Source organism: Garra rufa, chromosome 16 (assembly GCF_049309525.1).
Source record: "Garra rufa chromosome 16, GarRuf1.0, whole genome shotgun sequence".
NCBI lineage: Eukaryota > Metazoa > Chordata > Actinopteri > Cypriniformes > Cyprinidae > Garra > Garra rufa.
The window spans coordinates 16,726,312-16,748,562 of NC_133376.1; the positions used below are offsets into that span (position 1 = coordinate 16,726,312).

Genomic DNA, 22,251 nt, shown 5'->3' on the forward strand with positions numbered 1-22,251 from the left:
TGAACGGTTAAACTGCCTGCCGTTCTTCAGAAAAATCCTTCAGATCTCACAAATTCTTTTTTTGTATTTTTTTTGTGTATTTGAACCATTTCCAACAATGATTGTATAATTTTGAGATCCATCTTTTCACACTGAGGGACTAATATGCAACTATTACAGAAGGTTCAAACGCTCACTGATGCTTCAGAAGGAAAAACAATGCATTAAGAGCCGGGTGTAAACTTTTGAATGAACTGAAATATGTACTTTTTCCTTACTTTGCCTAAATATCATATTTTTTTCATTTAGTACTGCCCTTCAGAAGCTACAGAAGATACTTACATGTTTCCCAGAAGACAAAATAAGTTAATTTTACCTTCTGAAGCATCAGTGAGCATTTGAACCTTCTGTAATAGTTGCATTTGAGTGAAATGGATCTCAAAATCATACAGTCATTGTTGGAAAGTGTTCAAACACACAAAAATGCTGAAAAAAAAACAAGAATTCTTGGGACCTGAAGGATTTTTCTGAAGAACAGCAGGCAGTTTCACTGTTTAGAACAAACAAGGGACTCATGAACAACTATCACTAAACAAAAAAACAAACAAAAACAAAAAAAAAAAACAGCTGTGGATCATTCAGGTAACAATATTAAAAATCAAGTGTATGTAAACTTTTGAACGGGGTCAACTATTACTTTCTCTTGTGGACTATATGCAAACATCTTTTATGTGAAATACCTTATTCAGGTCAGTACTAAATAAAAAATAACTTGCATTTTGTATGATCCCTCTTATATTGGTAAAATAATTAACATTCTGCAGGTTCTGCAAAGTGTATGTAAACTTTCGTTCAAAAGTTTAGGGTCATAAATAAGTATTTTTATTCAGCAAGAATGCATTAAACTTATCAAATTTGACAGTAAAGATATTTATAGTGCTTCAAAAGATTTTGATTTCAATAAATGCTGTTCTTTTTATTTCATTTCAGAAATTTCTAATCACTGAAGACTGGAGTAATGATGCTGAAAATTCAGCTTTTACATCACTAAATAAATTACATTTTAAAATGCATTCAAATACAAAACAGTTACTTTGAATTATTTTACAATACTAAGATGTTTTTACTTCATTTTGGATCAAATAAGTGCAGACTTGAGTGAGTTTCTTTCAGAAACCTTAAAATAATCTTCCCAACCCCAAACCTTTGAATAGTTGTGTAAGAACACTGAAGGAGTTTGCAAAAAAATCTACAGAACCACACATGCGCGCAGATAAAAAGCTTTACATAACTGAGATCCATATCATCTTTAATTATTAATCACTTCAAAACCCAGTGACATTAAGGCTTACATTAGATTGATCTCACACAAAATCAATATTTGATTTATAAAGATGAAGGCCCTCTGGTGAATATCTAATGTGGAATTTACATTAGATGTCAAACCCTAAAATATTTTCCCATTCTTCAAATAAGGCAATGACTTGGAAATCTCAAAAGACTTCATTTTGGGATCTATGCCTTGTGACAGCAGGGGTCACAGGGCATGCATTTGTCAGAAATGCATTTGATATGAAGCCTAGATCTATTACACGGGTGAAAGAAACTTCTCATTACTTGCCAAAAACCCATTCACTTCCTGTTCAAGATAAAATTATTTGATGTTGCATTCAATATAGTTGGAAAATAGCCAGCACCTGAAATAAAACTCACACTGGACAGCACTGATCTGTCCATCTGTATAACATTCTTCCATGAGAAACTCTCTCTCCCACACACACACACACACACACACACACACACACACACACACACACACACACACACACACACACACACACTGAGCTTAACAAAGTGCACAATGTACAGTGTTTTCATGAACTACTTTATCAGGAATGCAATGTTTCCATAACACCCTTTCCAGGTGCAGTTACAACGTCGCCTGTAAATGCAGGCAATACAGTAAGTGTTCAGGTGTTTAAAACACCTCACGAAAAGCCATGTTGGCCTATAATCAGCCCGATTTGCCTTGCACCCCTTGTAACCTTCATCTGACGGAGTTGGGTGAAAAAACAGGACTGAGAAAGGGCTGAAATATTGCTGTGTTTGTGGATTTGACACACTGTGATGTTAGAAAATATGATAAAAACTATAAACACACAATACAGTTCACTCTTTCACATTCATTCACAACCTGCACTCTCTCCATAACCCTGTGTCTTTTCCTTGTTTTATTTTTCTTCTCCATTACTGCGGATCTTGTATCTCTCCACGAACTCTGCGTGCTTCTGTCTCAAGATCTCCTGCTGCTTCTTAAAGCCGTTCACTCTGAGGAAAACCCGAAAGCAGCATGATTAAATACAGGTTTTACAATTTCTGAAGAAAATATTCCCATACAAAACTCACTGTCATTATGCAAGGACACGGTTTACCAAATGAGGGGGTCGCGAGGGAACAGCAGAGAGTTGATGAAAAGCTAATAATTATATCAAATGTTAAAGGTGACCTATTATGCCCCTTTACAAGATGTAATAAAAGTCTCAGGTGTCCCCAGAATGTGTCTGTGAAGTTTCAGCTCAAAATACCCCACAGATCATGTATTATATCATTTTGAAAATGCCTATTTTGAATGGAAGGAGACACCTGTTTTCGTGCATGTCTTTTTAAATGCAAATGAGCTGCTGCTCCTCGTCCCCTTTTCCAGAATAGGGCTGTGCCTTTACAGCTTGCACCTCAGATACTCTGATAAAAAACATCTGTTTGGTTATGATTATCATGTCTATCACGCTAAATCAGGCGTTTTAAAACCATATCAGTTTAAACTTCTGATATGTGACCCTGGATCACAAAACCAGTCATAAGGTTAAATTTTACAAAACTGAGATGTATACATCATATGAAAGATCAATACATAAGCTTTCTATTGATGTATGGTTTATTAGGATAGGACAATATTTGGCCGAGATACATCTATTTGAAAATCTGGAATCTGAGGGTGCAAAAAAATCAAAATACTGAGAAAATCACCTTTAAAGTTGTCCAAATTAAGTTCTTAACAATGCATATTACTAATCAAAATTTACATTTTGACATGTTTACAGTAGGAATTTTACAAAAAATCTTCATGGAACATGATCTTTACTTAATTTCCTAATGATTTTTGGCATAAAAGAAAAATCAATAATTTTGACCCATACTATGTATTTTTGGCTATTGCTACAAATATACCCCAGCGACTTAAGACTGGTTTTGTGGTCCAGGGTCACATATATGGTTTTATGAGTGCACACATCTTAAGCACACACACAGAAAATGGTTGTCACCTTTAGGTTCAGTATCTTTAGGTTCGCTGTCAAAAATGCCAGTGTGAACGCTAAGCAGATGAGGACTAAATGTATCATTTTCCTTTTTGGTCCAGACCAAATGAACTAAACAAACCGAACTACAAGTGTGAACACACCATAAGGAACCAAAACAAACTCCCCCAGAAATTTCGCTTTGGTGAGCTGTTACAAACTTCATTTTGGCCTGATTTTGTTCAAAATGACGTCATATCAGTTCATTCTTTGGTTTTGTTTTAAGTATATCGGGGCTTTAAATCAATAAATCCACTGCTCTGTTGTCTTCTCTGAGGCTGGGACTTTAAATGGTTTCTGTGCTTGTCTGTGCAGCCAAAGACAGAACAATTAGAATGCTTTGCTCTCACTTTTGCGTTAGAACTGGTACACCGCTGTCGCTAGCTAAAACAAAATGACGGCGCCATGGGTGGATACATGCAGATTAAGGGGCAGTAATATTATAGCAAGATCCCTTTTCTACTTCATGGGTCGTTTTTTCACAAGCTCGCAGAGAAAGGCTTACCAAAAAAAAAGTACTGTTGTGCTGTTCACATTTTTTGTGTTGGTAGATGCACAGGGGACCTGATTTTAGCACTTAAATCCAGAAAAGGTCAGATTTTTTGATATGTCCCAAAAATTAAAATAAAATAAAATAAAATAAAGCAGAATTCATAAAAAGCAGATGGTTTTTAATCAAAATGACTTACAAATTGCATTAGCCTTCAGTAGTTTAATCTCATTAGGGGGCTGAATGAGTTGCTGATAAAGAACACGTCCATAAAGGATGTCAAATAACATGAGATGAATCGTCTTATTTTATCTCTCCATTACATGTTAACATGTATTCCCTAATGGTTTCAAACGCTACAGCTTTTGTATTCAATCCTCTGATGTGCCTCCTAAGGCGACATGTGTAACTTCAAAGCGTTCCCCACCTGGCTCTTTCTTTGGATGTGTTGTAGATCTCAGTGATGACTCTATCCTTCTCATCCATGAAGTTATTATGGACCTCTTCCAGTTTCCTGCATGACAGACCAGCCGAGAGGTCAAAGGTGAACAGATTTACTGCCAACATATTAGGGCTGTCCTCAAATAGTCGAAGATTCGATGCATCGATATGCAGAGCCTGATTCGACCACCGATCTCACAGTCGAATCTTCGCGGGTGAAACGAGCATCATACCATTTTGGCAATATGGGGGTGCTCAATGTCTAATTGCACACAGAACTACTGGTTTTGTACGGTTATATTACGTTATATACAGCCTTTGATTATGATAATGCAGTAAAAACAAAAGTGAAAAGAAAGAAGCGTTCAATAAATATTTTTAACGTGTTTGTGAATAAATCTAACCACCCCTGTGACAGATTTAATTTTCACTTGCCCTGATCCATGATGAGATGCGGACCATTTTGACGGCAGGGATTAGGCGGCGATCACACCGAACGCGTTTTTGCAATTGGAGGCGCCTCTTTTGAATGGTTTTCTGCTGTAGACGGTGGGCCGAGTGGAGATTTCGTGTTTTCAAACGATCTGTGGTGAGGGATAACCCAGTTTTTTATATGTAACCGCTACGCTTTTCAACAAAGTAAATAAAAATTGTTGCCACTCACACACTTTGTCCATTACTATAATATCGATAACTTTCTCTAGGTTATTTTCCCGGCGAATAGCGCAAGCAACTACGTGCGGGGTCCGACCTGCATGACGTATTTGATGCCTTCATCCAATAGCGTACATGGAAAGTGTCGGTGTTGGTGACGCGTTTGTGAACACACTGGCGCGCTTCGCGCCCAGGATTTAAGATTGTGTTATTTAAGATGAGAAATATTTTACCTAATTTTGCTACATATTCAGTTTGACACAAAATGAGTACGTAGAGGTAACGTTATCCATTTGTACTGTTTTTATTTTATGTAATCACCTTTTGTCATACGAGGTCCTGTCATTTATTTGTAATCTTTAATAAATACACCCTTCTGATTTAACACATTTGACAATGGTATTGCTTGGAAACACAACGTCATGAAAAACGAGACAGACAATACTCTTTTTCCGCCCATGTTTACTTGGAAGAAATGGCAAAACATGAAGTGCTGTATGCATATATTTGAGGGAAGTGGTGGACCCACCATTCCCTTCACAGACATAAGTTGGGAGAAATTTATTAAATCAGTGTTTCTGTGGAAAGACCTTGAGGGCAGAGAAGGTATCATTGCAGAAGAGGCAGTACAGTCGTACAAGTTACACAGCCATGAACCTACAAACCAGTTAGTCAAACCAGCTAACACTGGCTACCACAGGGAGTGCTACAGCCATTTCACAAATATCACGAAGATAAAACGAGCACAAAGGAGAAGAGAGAAGGCAGTATTAGTTGAAGAAACTGCAAAGGAAGGTTGGTATTATATTGTATAGACAGGCGGTGCAGTATTAGACACAGTACAGGTCTAAAGTTTGGAAACATTACTATTTTTAATGTTTTTGAAAGAAGTTTCTTCTGCTCATCAAGCCTGCATTTATTTGTTAAAAAAAATACAGAAAAAAATGTAACATTGTTATATATTATTACAATTTAAAATGATTGATTTTCAATTTATTATACTTTAAATTATTTCTGTGATTTAAAGCTGAATTTTTAGGATCATTATCACATGATCATTTAGAAATCATTCTAATATGATTCATTATCAAAGTTGGAAACAGTTCTGCTGCTATAAAATCAATACTTTTATTCAACAAGGATGTGTTCAATTGATAAAAAGTGATAGTAAAGATTTATATTATTAGAATTTTTTTATTTATTATTTTGAATAAATGCAGTTCTTTTTAACCTTTTATTCATCAAATATATTAGGCAGCAGAACTGTTTCCAACACTCATAATAAATCAGAATATTAGAATGATTTGTAAAGGATCATGTGATAGACTGGATGTCACATGTGACACTGAAGACTGGAGTAATTATGCTGAAAATTCAGCTTTGCATCACAGAAACAACTTTTTAAAGTATATTCAAATAGAAAACTATTATTTTAAATTGTAATAATATTTCACACTATTATTGTTTTTTCTGTATTTTTGATCAAATATATGCAGGCTTTATGAGCAGAAGAGACTTCTTTCAAAAACATTAAAAATAGTAATGTTTCCAAACTTTTGTTTGTATGGACAGTAGTATACAGTTAAGATAGTATGGTTTACAATAATATAAATTAAATATATTATATATGAGCAAAATAGATATACAGTATGAACAACATATACAGATATATCTGTATATGTTGTTCATACTGTATATCTATTTTGCTCTTATATATAATATATTTAATTTATATTATTTTTTGTACTAATCTTATATTGTTACTGCAACTACACTGCACATATATGTGAAAAGGCCTAGCCCGAAAGTAAAATATGATAGTAAATATTAAATAGATATTAAATATGATATTCTACAACGGCTATGGCTACTACTAGTTCGCCAACTGAAACGTTACCCTACTAAAACGACACTAACGAGACGCTTACACACGTTTGAACAACACAGTGTACAAAACAAACATTTTATATAGATATCATATTCTAATTAAATGAATACTTCCAATCACACAATGAATGTCCTTGACGATGATCAATGCGCTGCTGCTTTTTTTTTTTTTATTGCATTACTTGAACAATTAACATTCAATTCACAATGTATTACAATCATAAACACTGATTAATTTTTAGAAGAAAAAAAAAATTAAATGTGAAAAAAATTAACAATAATAAGAAAAAAAACAAGGGGATATACAAAATAATCATAACAAAGAGGAAGAGTTCAGTTTTTTTAAAATGGTTAAAGTTCTGATAGCTTTTCGGCTTGACAGTCCTTGAAGAGTTTCAAAATAATTTCTTAAGTCAATTTTGAAATGAGAAATACTGGGCTTAATTCCAGACCATTTACATTTGTGTATGTAAAACTTTCCCAATAATATAAGAAGATTTAACATAAAATTGTGACCGTTATCCATGTCTTTTTTATCACAAAAGAAAATAACATCTCTTTTACTTATATTAATTTTAGAACCACTCAACATTACAAGTAAACATTCAATGTCAATCCAGAAGTATTTCACATATATACATTCAAAAAAAAGATGCAAAATAGACTCAGCAGTTATTCCACAAAAAACACAAAATTCATCTAAATCATTTTTGAATCTCTTGAGAAACAGGTTAGTTGGATAAATCATGTGTATAATTTTAAAATAAGTTTCATTGACTTTGTTGGTGACACAAAATTTGTTATTATAGGTCCAAATCAGTTTCCAATTGATATTCTCAAAATGGTTATTCCAAAAGTATTTACATCGAAATGTTGCAGGACAATGAATCAAATATCTAAAAAGAGAATTATTGCATTTTTTATCTTTAATATTAATACCATTTAGTAAAATCTCTTTTTTGAAAGTTGACTGCATGGATTCATTACAACCTTGTAAAAGTCTCGTAAATCCCGCTGGTATTGCATCAATTACAATGCTATATTCACGAGGAGGGATTGGAATACCAAATTTCTTTAAAAATTCGCTATATGTAAGAAGATATCTTTCATTATTAAACAGCTGTGAAACCAACAGAATACCATTTTCAATCCAATTATTATAAAAAATGGTTTTGTTCTTATATTTAATATATTTATTATTCCATATTATCTGTCTATGGGGAGAAAAATTGTGTTTGTATATGCAATGCGCTGCTGCTGCTCGTGTCTGATAGCTAAATCATCCGTGTAACAGCTGTTCTAAATAAACTACATCTGATTGGTTAATAATAATCCCGTGTCAATATCTTGCCGCGCTATTGGCTCAACTGATATAGTAGGCAACCGCGTTTGCCTGCATATTTACGGGTCGCGAATTATGATTTCGTGGAAAATGTGCAATAAATGGGAGTGGCAACACTTTTCATATCGTTGAGAATAAAACAACCGTCCCAACTTTACAAATCCAGGTTCTCCCTCCATGGGGATCATCCATTTCGAAAAGTAAAGCAGATACGGACCCTCGGCCCACCGTCTACTGGCAGTGAGCGTTCTGCGCTCTGTTTATGCGCCCCCCGCGCCTCGCGTTTTTGCAGGAGCGCTCTGAGCGCCTGAAGTTGAAAAAAAAAAAACTCTTGAGCGGAAAAACCATAGATATATATACATAGATGCCTCATTAGCGACTGTTTCTATGGGCCGTTATACGTAAGCCATCCGCCATTTCACTGCGGTCTACTTGACGTCATTCACCCATAGATCTCATAGTAATCACTGAAAATTCGAAAAGCCACAGTCCTGCACAGCCGTTGGTCTGCGAACCTACAGTATGGTGAATGACGTCAAGTGGACCGTTCCAAAATGGCGGACGCATCTACGTGCTTGGAGCGGTCCAATGCGGTATCTATGTATATATATCTATGGGAAAAACGCCCAACGTCATTCGCGTTCTTTTCCATTGTCCAATCGAATGAATGGAGAGGCGGGCCTTCTGTTGTGATGGCGAAAGTTTACCGTTGCTTAAAAAGTCCGGAGACTGCAAGAAATGGAGGAGAAACCTTTGGTGTCTATCGTGGGTAACCAGGAGCTGTATTATTTAGGGTTTCTGCTAATATGACAGTTTACTTAACAGCAAAAAACTAAGATTTTAGAGCGTTCGCGCTATAATCCTTTGATTTGACTGACAGGACAGCTGTTTCGGTCGTTGCTTAGCAAAAAAGGCAGTGCTGTGCGCCTCGCGTTTTTATAACTAAAAGACGCGTTCGGTGTTTTTATTTAAACCTAAATAAGTTCGTTTGTCAGTTGGCAGGCAGTTTTGGTCGCTTTATTAAAAGTTGTTGCTGTGTGCAGTGTGTAAAATAAAATAAAAACTGTTTTACCCTCCTGCTGACTATAGTGTCGTGCCCCTCCCAACCCATTCACACACACACATAGGCCTAGATGATTCGACTATCGGTCGACTATAGAAAGATTCGAAAATTCTGATTCGACTATGAAAATTCATAGTCGGGGACAGCCCTACAACATATATATTTGTAGGGGTGAACAGACATCCACGACGTGCCCACATAGCTTCAGGGTCGCATTTAAAAGGGCACACGGACACTGACAGGGCAATAAAACATTTGATCATTTTTCAAAACATTTTAAGTGCGCTTCTGCTACGCGTCAACCGAGCAGCGTCTGTTTATAAAAGATACTTAATCTCAGTCGCCTGAATTCAAGGTGTAAAAACATTTAGCTGATACTGGAAAGCATAACTAAACATCAGGGATTATGGGAAACCAGTGAACACATTCTACTGGGGTTTGTCTGGCTCTGGGACAGACGAAATGCGTTTCAAAAACAAAACATCATTATCACCTACTCATCAGAAAACCGACGCGTGAACAAAAGAAAACATTTTGCACTGCATTTCATACAAACAGTTGCAAAACAATCACTTATCTGCGCGGCATCATTCAGAGTGTGTTGAAAAATATTAGGATGGAACACTGTGCATGTTGATGTCAATAAAATGTGTGCCTGATATGTTTTAGGTCTCACCTGAATCCAAAGTAATGCACAGAGAGACTGATGAGCATGGTTAGAACGCAATAGCCCACCAAACGCATGTTGCGTTTCTTTCTCTTTTCCCGCTCCTCCGCTGTGGTCTCCTGAGGCTGGGCCTGTCTGAACTGCTCCCAGTAACGCATGCTCTCTGAAGCCTTTGCACTGACAAACAGAGACACAACACTGGTATTTTAGCCACTCAACCATAATATTTTGTAACACGTGATTCTTAAAAATAAAAACTTTTATTTTTTTTTATCTTTTAAAAAGGGGTTTAGCACTAATGCCATAAAAGAACCATTTAGGTTTCTCAAAGAGCCTTTCAGTGAATAGTCCTTAAAAGAACTTAGTGTGTAGACAATTACAATAATCTGAAAACCCTTTTTCCACTTTTAGGAAGCCTTTGTACACTTTAAAGGTTCTATGGATGTTTAAGGTTCTTAATGGACATATAAACTCACAGTTCTGACCTTTTTTTCTCAGAATTGCATGATATAAAGTCGTAATTGTGAGAAAAAAACTCAGAATTCAGAGATTTAAACAATTCTCAATTCTGAGAAATAAATTCAGAATTGCGAGACAAAGTCACAATTCTGAGAAATAATCAGTGAAATGAAAACTCACAATTCTGAATTTTTTGTCTCACAATTGTGACCTCATAACATGTAAATTATGAGTTATTAAATCAATAACTTTATAGTCCAAAAAAAAAAACTGGACTCGCAATTGAGTTATATCTCACAATTTTAAGAAAAAAAGTCAGAACTGCAAGATTTAAACTCCAAATTGTGAGGAAAAAAGTCAGAATTGTGAGACATAAAACCGGAATTGCAGGAAAAAAGGTCGGAATTGCGAGATATAAACTCCAAATTGTGAGGAAAATAAGTCAGAATTGCGCAATATAAAATCGGAATTGCGAGAAAAAGGTCAGAATTGCAAGATGTAAGCTCGGAAATGCGAGAAAAAAGGTCAGAATTGTGAGATCAGCAATTCCAGCGTTACGGACGTGACATTCAAGGTCAAAACCTGAAATATAAATCCTCATAAATTTTATTCTTTACCAATATATTGAACCATCTCTTTATATTTTTGAAACCCCTTAAAATAGAGTCCAGACATCAGAAAAGTTTCAGTCTAAAACCCTGTTTTATATTTTAAATGAGGGAAATACACATACGTTACGGACGTGACAAAAAAAGACTCGAGTTTCTGGGAGACAACATATTTTGTAAAATTTCTGCGATTTACAGTGCACAAACCAGAAGTAACAATATCTGCCGAATTGACAAGGGTTGGCTATTTACAAAACCTAAAACATCAATTTTGTTTAAATTTTCGCTTTTATGTTTCAGAGGAAAAATCAGCGTTACGGACGTGACATCTCTCCGTTACGGACGTGACCTTTCTGAAAGCGGAATTTATCCGACTATGGAAATGCGTATAGAATGCTTTAAAAACTTTAACTGAGACGTCTAATAGTAACTTATAGTAAGTAATAAACATTCGTTTAGGCCATTATTTAACTAATTAATGTATACAAAAATGAGACATTTTAATGTTTTTATTAATAAACTAATGTTTTCTTGTGAGCTGCCAGATGAAATTCACAGTGCTGACTCGCATCTCCACAGGCCTATACTGGATGTGGCTTTAGAGAGAAATAAAGCCTTCATATTACATAAACGGAGAGTGTTTAATTTCGTTTTTAATTGGTTCGTTCGTCATATCTCTTGTAGCCTATGTGAGACAGGCTGAGTTCTGGCTCTTTTTTGAGAAACGCTCCAGCCAGAGACAGACCGAGATGGCAGAAAGCGCATCCTGTCTGTCTTTATTTGTAAAAAATAAAATAAAAAATACAAATAATAAAATTAAAAGCTTACGTTAAATCAGGTGCGAACTGAATGTTTCATTATCAGAAAAAATGCTTTATCAGAAAAAAAAGTGATCACGCATGCACCTCCCTGTCATGCATGCGCATTAGTTTTCAGCACAAACCCTTAAATATCAGTAATAAATGAGGTTAATGCTAGAGTGGGGATCCGCATTAAAATAAATTTTCACAAGTCTACACCCGAGACAAACGCAGTTATAACCTGCAAATTGAAGGATATATTTGACGTTTTAAAATGATCTAATTGACCGATGCCGTTCCAATTCGTTGATCATTAGTTGCTGTTAATCAAGATTACGCATATGTCGCAGGCTCGCAGCATAAACTTGTTTTAATAAATCGCTTATGCATTAAATAATAAAGATACAAAACAGGTTATTAAATATGCTGAATATATTTTGTACAAATATTTATAAAATGTGAAAGCCTAATCTTCATTTTGCATCTGCATAAAATAGTGAATTATTTTTAACATGCAATGATACAAAATAAAACCAAACAAGATTTGTAATGAAGAAAAGAATATTTAGACAAATATGAGTGTTGAAACCCCACAGCACATCTCTTGCTCACTCAGCAGCATGCTCGCAGAACACGCAAAATCTTGCTCTATGCATGAATGCAGCGCAGATAGCGACACAAGTTATTTGAAATACATAAAATGTTTAAATAAGATAATACTGACAATGGAAATTATATGACATTTCAAATAGTTTTGACGATTTTTTCCCTTTAGTCCGCCTGTGCATTTCTGCACAGTAAATGCAGTCCATCTCCGCGCTGTTTTTAGTTGAGAACGCAATTTCTGAAATTTTAGAATGAATTAATTTCTAAAATGTTATGATAGAAAAAAACTCAAACAGGTCACAGTATAATAGAAATACACAGGCTATCGATCATCAACTTGTGTGCTGGCCCGGTTCTACGGGGGTGCTTGAGGGTGCGAAATCAAACGAAATCAATAGCACCCTCAGTTAAAGCTGTAATAATGTCATTTTATTGCAGATTTAGATAACAATCCAGTGAGTAATCATTAAAAAAATAAATTATTTTTCTGCTGTAAGCATTAAAACAATGTCCTACCATATTGTAACGCATCAAAGCAGTCAATTAGAGCGTTGCATCCTCGGCCGACTAGCCCGACTTTTTTACACCTCTGGTTGCTGGGCTTCAGGCCAATTTTCACGTCAAAGTTCAGAGGCGGACGGGCACCGGTTTTATCTGTTTTAGGTTTCTCCTTATTTTAATATTTTAGACATCCATAAATTATGGTGAAGAAAAAAATGCCGCGCTGGTGGAAACAACAGGAGACTTCACTTTTGCTTTCACTTTCGAGACCGGGCACGGACTGCAGCGCAGCTGGAACAGATCCTCGCTCAAGCACACAATATGCTGAAAATTGCCACAAAGGTAAATAAATAACACTGAATGTGTCGGGCCGGAAAGAGTAAAGCTTATTTAAATTATATATTAATAAACTAGTGTATTCTGAGTCAGTGTAACAAAAATCCTTTTTGGACGCGCCTTTAAAGAGAAATTTATCTTTTCGGATTACATAATGAGAGAGTTTTTGTTTTCTATTTGTTTTATTTCGTTAAGTAATAATTTAAAACTATTTTATACGTTTTTTTAAGTGCACACAAATAAAAGTACACCCTTTACAGTACCGAATGATGTATTAACCTACTCTTACCTTTGTGAGCAAAATTGACAGATCATTTTAAATTGCTTCCACTGAAAAAAATGCACTGGCGCCCATGTCCTGCGTCTTCAGCTTCCACTGCACAAACTATTGGATATGCGCCTAATACCGCACATTTATCTCTAGGTTTAACGTTTAAACTAACATTGTTTTATACTTGAACTATTTCATATCTATAGATTTTATGCAAATCGTGATGATTTGAGTAGGCAAACTGATCAAATTAACAGACTGCAGTCTACCGCTGGGCGCTGTTCCTTAAAAATAATAATAATAAAATAAAATAAAAACTTATATTTTACGAACAAAAATGCTCCAAACGTTTTTTTTCTAAATTAAGTTAATAAAAAAACGAAAGTATAATCAATTTGCCATTACATACAAAAATGAAGTATTTTGATTTTAAAATAGCAACGCGCGCCATCAGTGTCGCGCCCTAATGTCGACTATGATGGTATAATGTTAGAGCACCCTCATTAATTTATGAAGCACCCTCAGTGATTTAGTTCTGGAACCGGGCCTGCTTGTGTGCCAGTATGCATATGAATTAATATGAAGCATCTGTAAGAGTCACGTCCGTAACGGTCACGTCCGTAACGCATTATTATGGCTGATAAGAGCAAAGAATTGAGATGGGCTGTTGATCATAATAAGCATGGCCATAAGTTGGCTTTGTACAGAAAGTTTCAAGTTAATTGCATTAGTAATTACTAAATTAAATAAACTTAATCTTTAAAACGTTACGGACGTGACACAACGCTGAAGCGTCCTGACGTCATAAATCTAGCCCTTATAAATCCAAAAATCATAGCTGTTTCGACAAAGTGAGTTTATTTACTTTTCATACAGGCCTCCATCTTTCTACAAAATACTTACTGTTGACACAATTAAAAAATATTCAGTCTTTAATCTCTCATTTGAAACCATGAAATACAGTCGAATGAAAATGTAATTTTACAATAGGTGCACCCATCATATGTGGTGGAAAAACATAGCAATTTCCTTCAAATTTCTATTAAAGCACGTTGATGCAGCTAAATACAGACCTAAATGCACAACTTAAACAGGGTTTTGTTCTTTTTGTATAAACTTAATTTTTTCATGGTAAGGTTGACATTTGCGTGGAATTGCTCAGATATAAACACGGAATTGCGAGAAAAAAGGTCAGAATTGGAAGATATAAACTCGGAATTGCGAAACATAAACTCCAAATTGCGAGAAAAAAAGTCAGAATTGCAAGATATAAAATCAAAATTGTGAGATATAAACTCCAAATTGTGAGGAAAAAATGTCAGAATTGCACAATATAAAATCGGAATTGCGAGAAAAAGGTCAGAACTGCGAGATGTAAACTCGGAATTACGAGAAAAAAGGTCAGAATTGCAACATATAAAATCGGAATTGCGAGAAAAAGGTCAGATTTGCAAGATATAAACTCGGAATTGCAAGAAAACAGGTCAGAATTGTGAAATATAAACTCTAAATTGCAAGATATAAAAAGTCATAACTGCAATATATAAAATCGAAATTGCAAGAAAAAAGGTCAGAATTGCGAGATATAAAATCGGAATTGTGAGATATAAACTCCAAATTATGAGGAAAAAATGTCAGAATTGCGCAATATAAAATCGGAATTGCGAGAAAAAAGTCAGAATTGCGAGATGTAAACTCTGAATTGCGAAATATAAACCCCAAATTGTAAGAAAAAAAGTCAGAATTGCAAGATATAAAATTGGAATTGCGAGAAAAAGGTCAGAATTGCGAAATATAAACTCAGAATTGCGAAAAAAAAAAAAGGGTCAGATTTGTGAGATATAAACTCAGAATTGCGAGAAAACTGGTCGGAATTGTGAAATATAAACTCCAAATTGCAAGATATAAAAAGGCAGAACTGCAATATATAAAATCAAAATTGTGAGAAAAAGGTCATAATTGCAAGATATAAACTCGGAATTGCAAGAAAATAAGTCAGAATTGCAAGATATAAAAAGTTAGAATTGTGAGATATAAACTCGGAATTGCGAGATAAAAACTCCAAACTGTGAGAAAAAAAAAAAGTCACACTTTCTGTCAGAATTGCGAGAATAAAGGTCAGAATTGCAAGATATAAACTCGGAGTTGCGAGATTTAACTCTAAATTGTGAGAAAAAAAGTTAGAATTGGAAGATATAAACTTGGAATTGCAAGAAAAAAAGTCAGATTTGCAAGATACAAACTCGCATTTGTGAGACAAAAAAGTCAGAATTACAAGTTTTTATCTGGCAATTCTTACTTTATTTCTCACAATTGCGAATTTATATCCTGTTATTCTGACTTTATAACTCTCAATTGCAGTTGCTAGAGTGTTCTGAGTAGTCAGTTTTAGTTTGTTTCTGACAATTTGCAATTTGTTCCTCACTTTTGACATAGGATAAAATTCATGAAATTTGTGATAAAATCTGTGCATCTTCTAAAATGCCCTTGGATTCTACAGTATATGTAAGGGATAATCAACGGTTTGCCGTGCGTTAAAGGATTTTAAATGCACGACGTGGAGGCTAATAACCGCCCGACGCGAAGCGGAGGATGGTTGCCTCCGCGAAGTGCATTTGAAATCCTTTAACGCACGGCAAGCCGTTGATTATCCCGCTTATTCCATGGTTATAGACAAATTAAAACTAGGATTGATATTTGCAGCGCAAAATTTGAGTGAATGGATAAAAAAGACGGTTATTTTCGTCAGTTATGACACGCAGCTCTAGCATTCTGCCCGCTTCAAATCAGACTCAGAGATTAAATAGTCCGGTAAGATCACATTTATTTGAATGAAAAATAGCATTTGTTTCAGTAGATTATCGATCGACCAAGAGAGAGTTTAAAGGCAAGAGAGATGACAGTTGTGTGTGTGCGTAACGTTACCTGCCTGCATGCTGTGCGTCTCTCTCTACAAACAACAATTCATTCAAAAACATCAGCTTTACCACCCCGTTGCTGAGGAATATAATGTAGCGATCTAGTATCTAGGATATTTTAATAAGGATCGCAGGCAAACGCTGACAAGAAGTTTATGTATGTGCACAGCACAATGCGATCTCCGACCTCTCTCTCTCTCTCTCTCTCTCTCTCTCTCTCTCTCTGTGCTTTTGCGTGCATCAATTAAAGCAGCGCATTAATATAGAACGGTGATTAAACTGACTTGGAACTACCTGTGCATTAAACGGTTTTACTGCACACCTGCCAGCCAATCAGAATCCAGTATCCAGACATTCCATGGAATAAATGGCAATATCATAGCCTTCATGTTGGTATTAAATGCCTAATTTTACAAATTCAATAAAATAGCATTTAATAACATCAGGCTGGTTGATTATGAAGCTAACAGTCACCTGGGGCCGCTGGTTGAGCTGGAGGATCTGAAGGCCGGACCTGCAGCGTACTGGTACCTCAGCCTGAGGTCATAATCCCGTCTGGACCCTTCTCTGCTCAGCACTGTGTAAGCCTCGTTCAGCTGCACAAACTGACTGTGCAGACCAGGATTGGATGGGTCACTGTCAGGGTGTAGCTGAAGATAAGAAGACAGACATTTTTGTTCTCATCAAAACTTATATACACTTATATATTTATCAACACATGCACATAATTGTTTAGTTTCCTAAAAGCATATTTCTCATGTTTATTGAACAGAATATGACACAAGCCTCATCTTCATGACCTTTTCACCTTTCTACTCTCACTTGTTCTGTAAGTCACATCACTCATAAACCTTTTATCTGCTTCTAACTCGGAAACAAAGCGCCCATATCCTCGGTTTGTACCCTCATCTCCTGTCACACACACACAAGCATGCAGTGGCTCTATCTTGCCGTCACTCTGCCTCCTTCATCTGTAAACAGATGTTTCTCACTCTCTTTCTCGCAGGCACATGCATAATTGTCTCACGTCTTTCGCTTGTTTCCCTTGACACTGTCTCAGCAACATATTTAATAGCTTTCATTTGAGACATTTTGACGAATTATCTAACAAAATAAATGTGCCTATTAACTTAACAACTAAACAAATCAGGGATAAAATTCAAGAATGAGTGCCTAAGAATTTAAGACTATCTGCCACAAATAAACAGCTCCCTCCAGGGGTGAGGAGGTGAATAACTAGGCATAATGTTTGTACAACCATAGATCACGGTCAGAATGCATCAAGCCTTAATTTTTGACAAAATATTGACACATTTTTGACAAAAATATTAAAGATATCTTCGATGAAATCCAAGAGCTTTCTGACCCTGCATAGACAGAAACGGAACTACTACTAGTCGTTATTTTTGTTTTCTTTGCGCACAAATTATTTTCCTATCTTCATAACATTACGGTTGAACCACTGATGTCACATGGAATATTTTATCGCTGTCCATCCTAACTTTGTAGACCTTACCTGTTGGTTGCGCTGCTGTCTATGCAGGGTCAGAAAGCTCTCAGATTTTAGCCAAAATATCTTAATTTGTGTTCCAAAGATGAACGTAGGTCTTACGGGTTTGGAACAATATAAGGGTGAGTAATTAATGACAGAATTTTAATTTTTGAGTGAACTATCCCTTTGATAAACAAGAATGATATCTATAAAGTAGGGCCGGGACTTTAACGCGTTAATTTAGATTAATTAATTACACAAAAATAACGCGTTAAATTTTTTTAACGCATTTTAATCGCACTTAATTTTGCACAGCGGAACGTTTCTCACTGGATGAGTTTCGGCGGACCGATTATACTGGAGCACCACCGCAGCACATCGAGCCTCTTTTTTACAGTCTATGGCCTCAAGTATCACCTCAATGCTTTTACAGAAGGTCTACCTACCTATAGGGTACCTGAATTTCTGAAATGTAGGCTAGTATATTTCTAAATATCCCAGTGTTTCCCCTACCATTATCTTAGGGGGGCGCGTTTACAATGTCTCCTCCAAGAAAACACGGACTGGATCGCGGACTCTATTCATAAAAACCGAATTTACTATAGCGCGGAATGCCACGTAAATTCGTCGATTTTTGGATTGATAAATCAAAAGTTGGTCTGTCACTTAATTCAAATCGCGATATGGACTAGTGTCTGTCAAAACTGAAATGCAAAAAGACCATTTTAATACGAATCCTGCAAGTTCCGTTTGTATCTGTATGTATGAATGGTGGAGACGCGTTTTTTTTTTTTTACTACACGCATACTGACGCACGCGTGATGCTCCCGCTACTTTTTGTCTCCAAAGCTGCTGTCAGTGTCACTTTTACCGTTTCATTTGAGAAAACTAGCATCATATCATACTTTACACACAGAAACTTCACGGCAACCTGTCAAAATAAAAGTACGGTTTAACATGAAACAGAGCAATATTCCTATTTAAATAATTGACAAAAAAACAATATATATGATAAAAAATAAATATAACAACAACATTAACCACTTAATTGTAGAAAAAAATACTACAATTATTATTTAAATGTTAAATTATTATTATTTATTGATTTTAACAGCAAACCTCTGTTTGTTTGCCAAAAATTAAAGATGTTTATTTTTCATTTGATTAAAAATAAATAAATGTTTATGCTTTCATTTGATTATGAGAAAAATTAAAACACACAAGAATTTCTTTAAAAAAAAATAGCAAAAGATTGTAAAGCCTATTGTTCAAAATGTTAAAATAGAGAGTTTTGGACTTATTTTTTCACTGAAATAAATGTTTTCGTTATTACACAAAGTAGGGTAAAGTACCGGAAAAAAAAAAAAAGTATGGAAACCTAGGGGAAACACTGTATCCTATTGCTACACTTAATGGACACTTAATGGCAATATTGCACTGGTCTGTTGGACTTGGTTGAACAAAAATAAACAATATTTTGTTGCTTAAGCTTATGTATTCAGTCATTCTTCATTGGTATACTAAAAATCCATATGTAAAAACTTACTTCTCACTGTTCTCAGGTCAAATATTTATATGCGATTAAAATGCGATTAATTTCGATTAATTAATTACAAAGCCTCTAATTAATTAATTAATTAATTTTTTTAATCGAGTCCCGGCCCTACTATAAAGATAACTACAAAAGTGTCCACACTAGCAGATGATAATGTTCTGGTTAATATAAGTGACCGTAACACTAGACTTTATCACCAAAATGACTTTAAAATGACAGAACAATCCCCAGAAATTAACCTTTTTGGACTTGTCGAAAAATGCATTCTTAATTTGCTCCAGCGTAGCATCTGGTTTCACCCCGAGAAGTTCATAGTAATTGGCAGTTGACCTATAAACAGAATAAGAGACAATAAAAACAAATCATTTCCCAACACCGTTTTCAAGATGAAAAGATTCATACAACACTATAATAATAGTCACTCTACAGACATATTAAATGACTGCATCCTAATCTCACAATTTCATGCCCTAGATGATCATTTACTAAATAACTTTATGTTACCTAATATAACAGCCTGATTAGAACAATAGTTCAAAAATAGATTTTTATATTTTACGGTGCTTGTCGCTCTTGAAGTTCTTGTTGGTTATTAAGTAGCATAAATGTTATATAATTGTTCAGGATTAGCTCCAATAGTCAACATTTTTAAAGAACACCAGCTCACATTTAGACAGAAATGAAATTGAAGTAAATTTTAGTGTCAAGTCCATTTGGACAAACAAAAATTTTCATAAAAATCTAACTGCAAAAAGTGAATTTTTTTACTCAGTATTGTTGTCTTGTTGTTCAGTACAAATATCTAAACAGTCTTAAATAATAACACATTTACTTTAGAAGCAAAATGACAAAAAAAAAAAAAAATTCTGTGCACAAAAATGTGCTTTTATAACATATTATATTGTTATAATAGAAAACACAAGGACTCAAATTAGTTTCAAGCATTTGAGCTAAACCATTTTGTTTTTAGAAACTCCACATATTATTATTATTGCTAAAATAATTAAGTTTTCATCTGTATTCACCAGATAAATACAGTTTGGTTGTGCGTACCTGTGCACAGTACAGAGTGAGAACAGCCGCTGAGAACTTCTACAGAACCACAAACATCTCTGACAGAGACGAAGATGAACCTCCAACTGCATGATGCTCCTGTAGAAATAAACTATAATTTAGATGAGAATCTGAGGAACAGTAGATATGTTAGTAATGGGGATAAACATTAGTTTTGTTTCAGAATTTACTGCTGTTTCAGCATGTTCAATGCATCCTGTATTTTGTTGCAGTTTCAGCATGTTGAATGTGTACAGCCTGGGCGAGGCTTTATCATGTTGTTTTTAAGTTTTAGCATGCTGAATGCATGTTGAGTTTGGATTAAACTTTTATCACGTTGAATGCATGCTGGGATTGGACGAAGCCTGATCGTGTTCAATGCATGTTGCTTTAGCTTAAAGCTTTATCATGCTGAATGCACATTTTGTTTGAGTAAGGTTTTGTCATGATGAATGCACGTTTTGTTTGACTGAAGCTTTACATGTTGAATGCATGTTGTGTTTTGGTGCGACTACATACCGCTCAGCAGGATCCCACTAAAATGCAGCCGGTCAGCAGCTCTGCAGGAGATCCTGAATGGACACGAGAGATTACACACACACACACACACACACACACACACACACACACACACACACACACACACACACAAACACACAAACACAGTTCTATATAATAGTTCAGGCCACTCTTTGACATCTGAAGTTCTTGAACTGATCTAATTATTGCTCTAATCACTACGGTCTCAACCCCATTATTAATCAAGTTTTGTCCTCAAAATGTAGATTTATCAGGATTTTACTGTCATTGTGTGAACAACAAAGATCACACGTTTCCTATCCAAACATTCACATAACTAAACATCATAAACCTGGACAACAAATCCAACAGGAATCTGTGACCACTAAATAAAAAAACCAGCTGTCAGCTGTTAAAATCTAGTGAGCTGCTAACTAAACAGTACTTTTAGGCTCAAAACACGACTGTCTCGGAACAAATGACAGCAAAAATGATGTCTGTGAAGTCAGCTCACTGGGTTTGAGACACAGCTAGTGAAACTCAAATTAGACGGTAGCTAATGTTGTTCATTAATAATCTAATTCCATGCCAAACAGGACGCGATCTTAATACGTTCGCAAGTAGTTTATTAATTAAACCGCCTGATAAATATTTTGTCGCAGTTTATGTGACACTAATACACTCTCCACTCGACTCATGCTATTAGCTTAGCTGCAATGCTAAAAACAACAACAACAAAGTTAAAGGAAGCGTGTAGCTTGGCGCACAAACACTGATCAAACGCGCTGCAGATCTCATTAGTGGGACATAAATCAGCGGATTAAACACAAATAATGGCGTCACCTTCATTCACGGACACGCGCAGGTCTGCTGTCATGTTCTGCTGCTTTCATAACGCTTAACCGGCGCTGTTACATAAAGGGACAAAGTGTTTCATATCAGATACAGCAGCTGTTTAACGGTTTTCAATGGGTTACTCTTTCTGTACATTAATTATGTAAATTATGTTATTAAATTACGTTACAATAAAACTGTACCTTTTAGAGAGAACTAAATATGAATTAATATAAGGCAGAAAATTTATATTTATATATATTTAAGATAAACAATGACGTAACTACAGAATAAACATAAAAGCTGAATAAATAAGCCTTCCTATGATCCATAGTTTGTTAGGGTAGTACAATATATGGCCGAGATACAACTATTTGAAAATCTGGAATCTGAGGGTGCACAGAAATAAAAAAGAAAATC

General features: G+C 35.3%; 1 protein-coding gene across 1 annotated transcript; it reads right to left on the minus strand.

Moving 5' to 3' along the window:
• Window positions 1–893: 893 nt before the first annotated feature.
• dnajc4 (DnaJ (Hsp40) homolog, subfamily C, member 4) lies at window positions 894–22,010 on the minus strand. The gene is made up of 8 exons (XM_073820555.1): window positions 21,841–22,010; window positions 20,998–21,050; window positions 20,479–20,577; window positions 19,665–19,755; window positions 16,853–17,028; window positions 9,889–10,056; window positions 4,253–4,339; window positions 894–2,307 (listed from the first exon to the last, which is right to left on the minus strand). Exons 3-8 carry the CDS (start codon window positions 20,568–20,570, stop codon window positions 2,211–2,213), a joined length of 711 nt encoding a protein of 236 aa, XP_073676656.1. The 5' UTR covers window positions 20,571–20,577; window positions 20,998–21,050; window positions 21,841–22,010; the 3' UTR covers window positions 894–2,210.
• Window positions 22,011–22,251: the final 241 nt, after the last annotated feature.

Excerpts from the sequence above, each read along its gene's own strand:
- dnajc4 (XM_073820555.1), bottom strand. The coding sequence starts at position 20,570 with ATGCAGTTGGAGGTTCATCTTCGTCTCTGTCAGAGATGTTTGTGGTTC. Across the intron at positions 19,756-20,478 it reads TCACTCTGTACTGTGCACAG|GTCAACTGCCAATTACTATG; the intron begins GTACGCACAACC and ends TTCTGTTTATAG. Across the intron at positions 2,308-4,252 it reads ACATCCAAAGAAAGAGCCAG|AGTGAACGGCTTTAAGAAGC; the intron begins GTGGGGAACGCT and ends GGTTTTCCTCAG.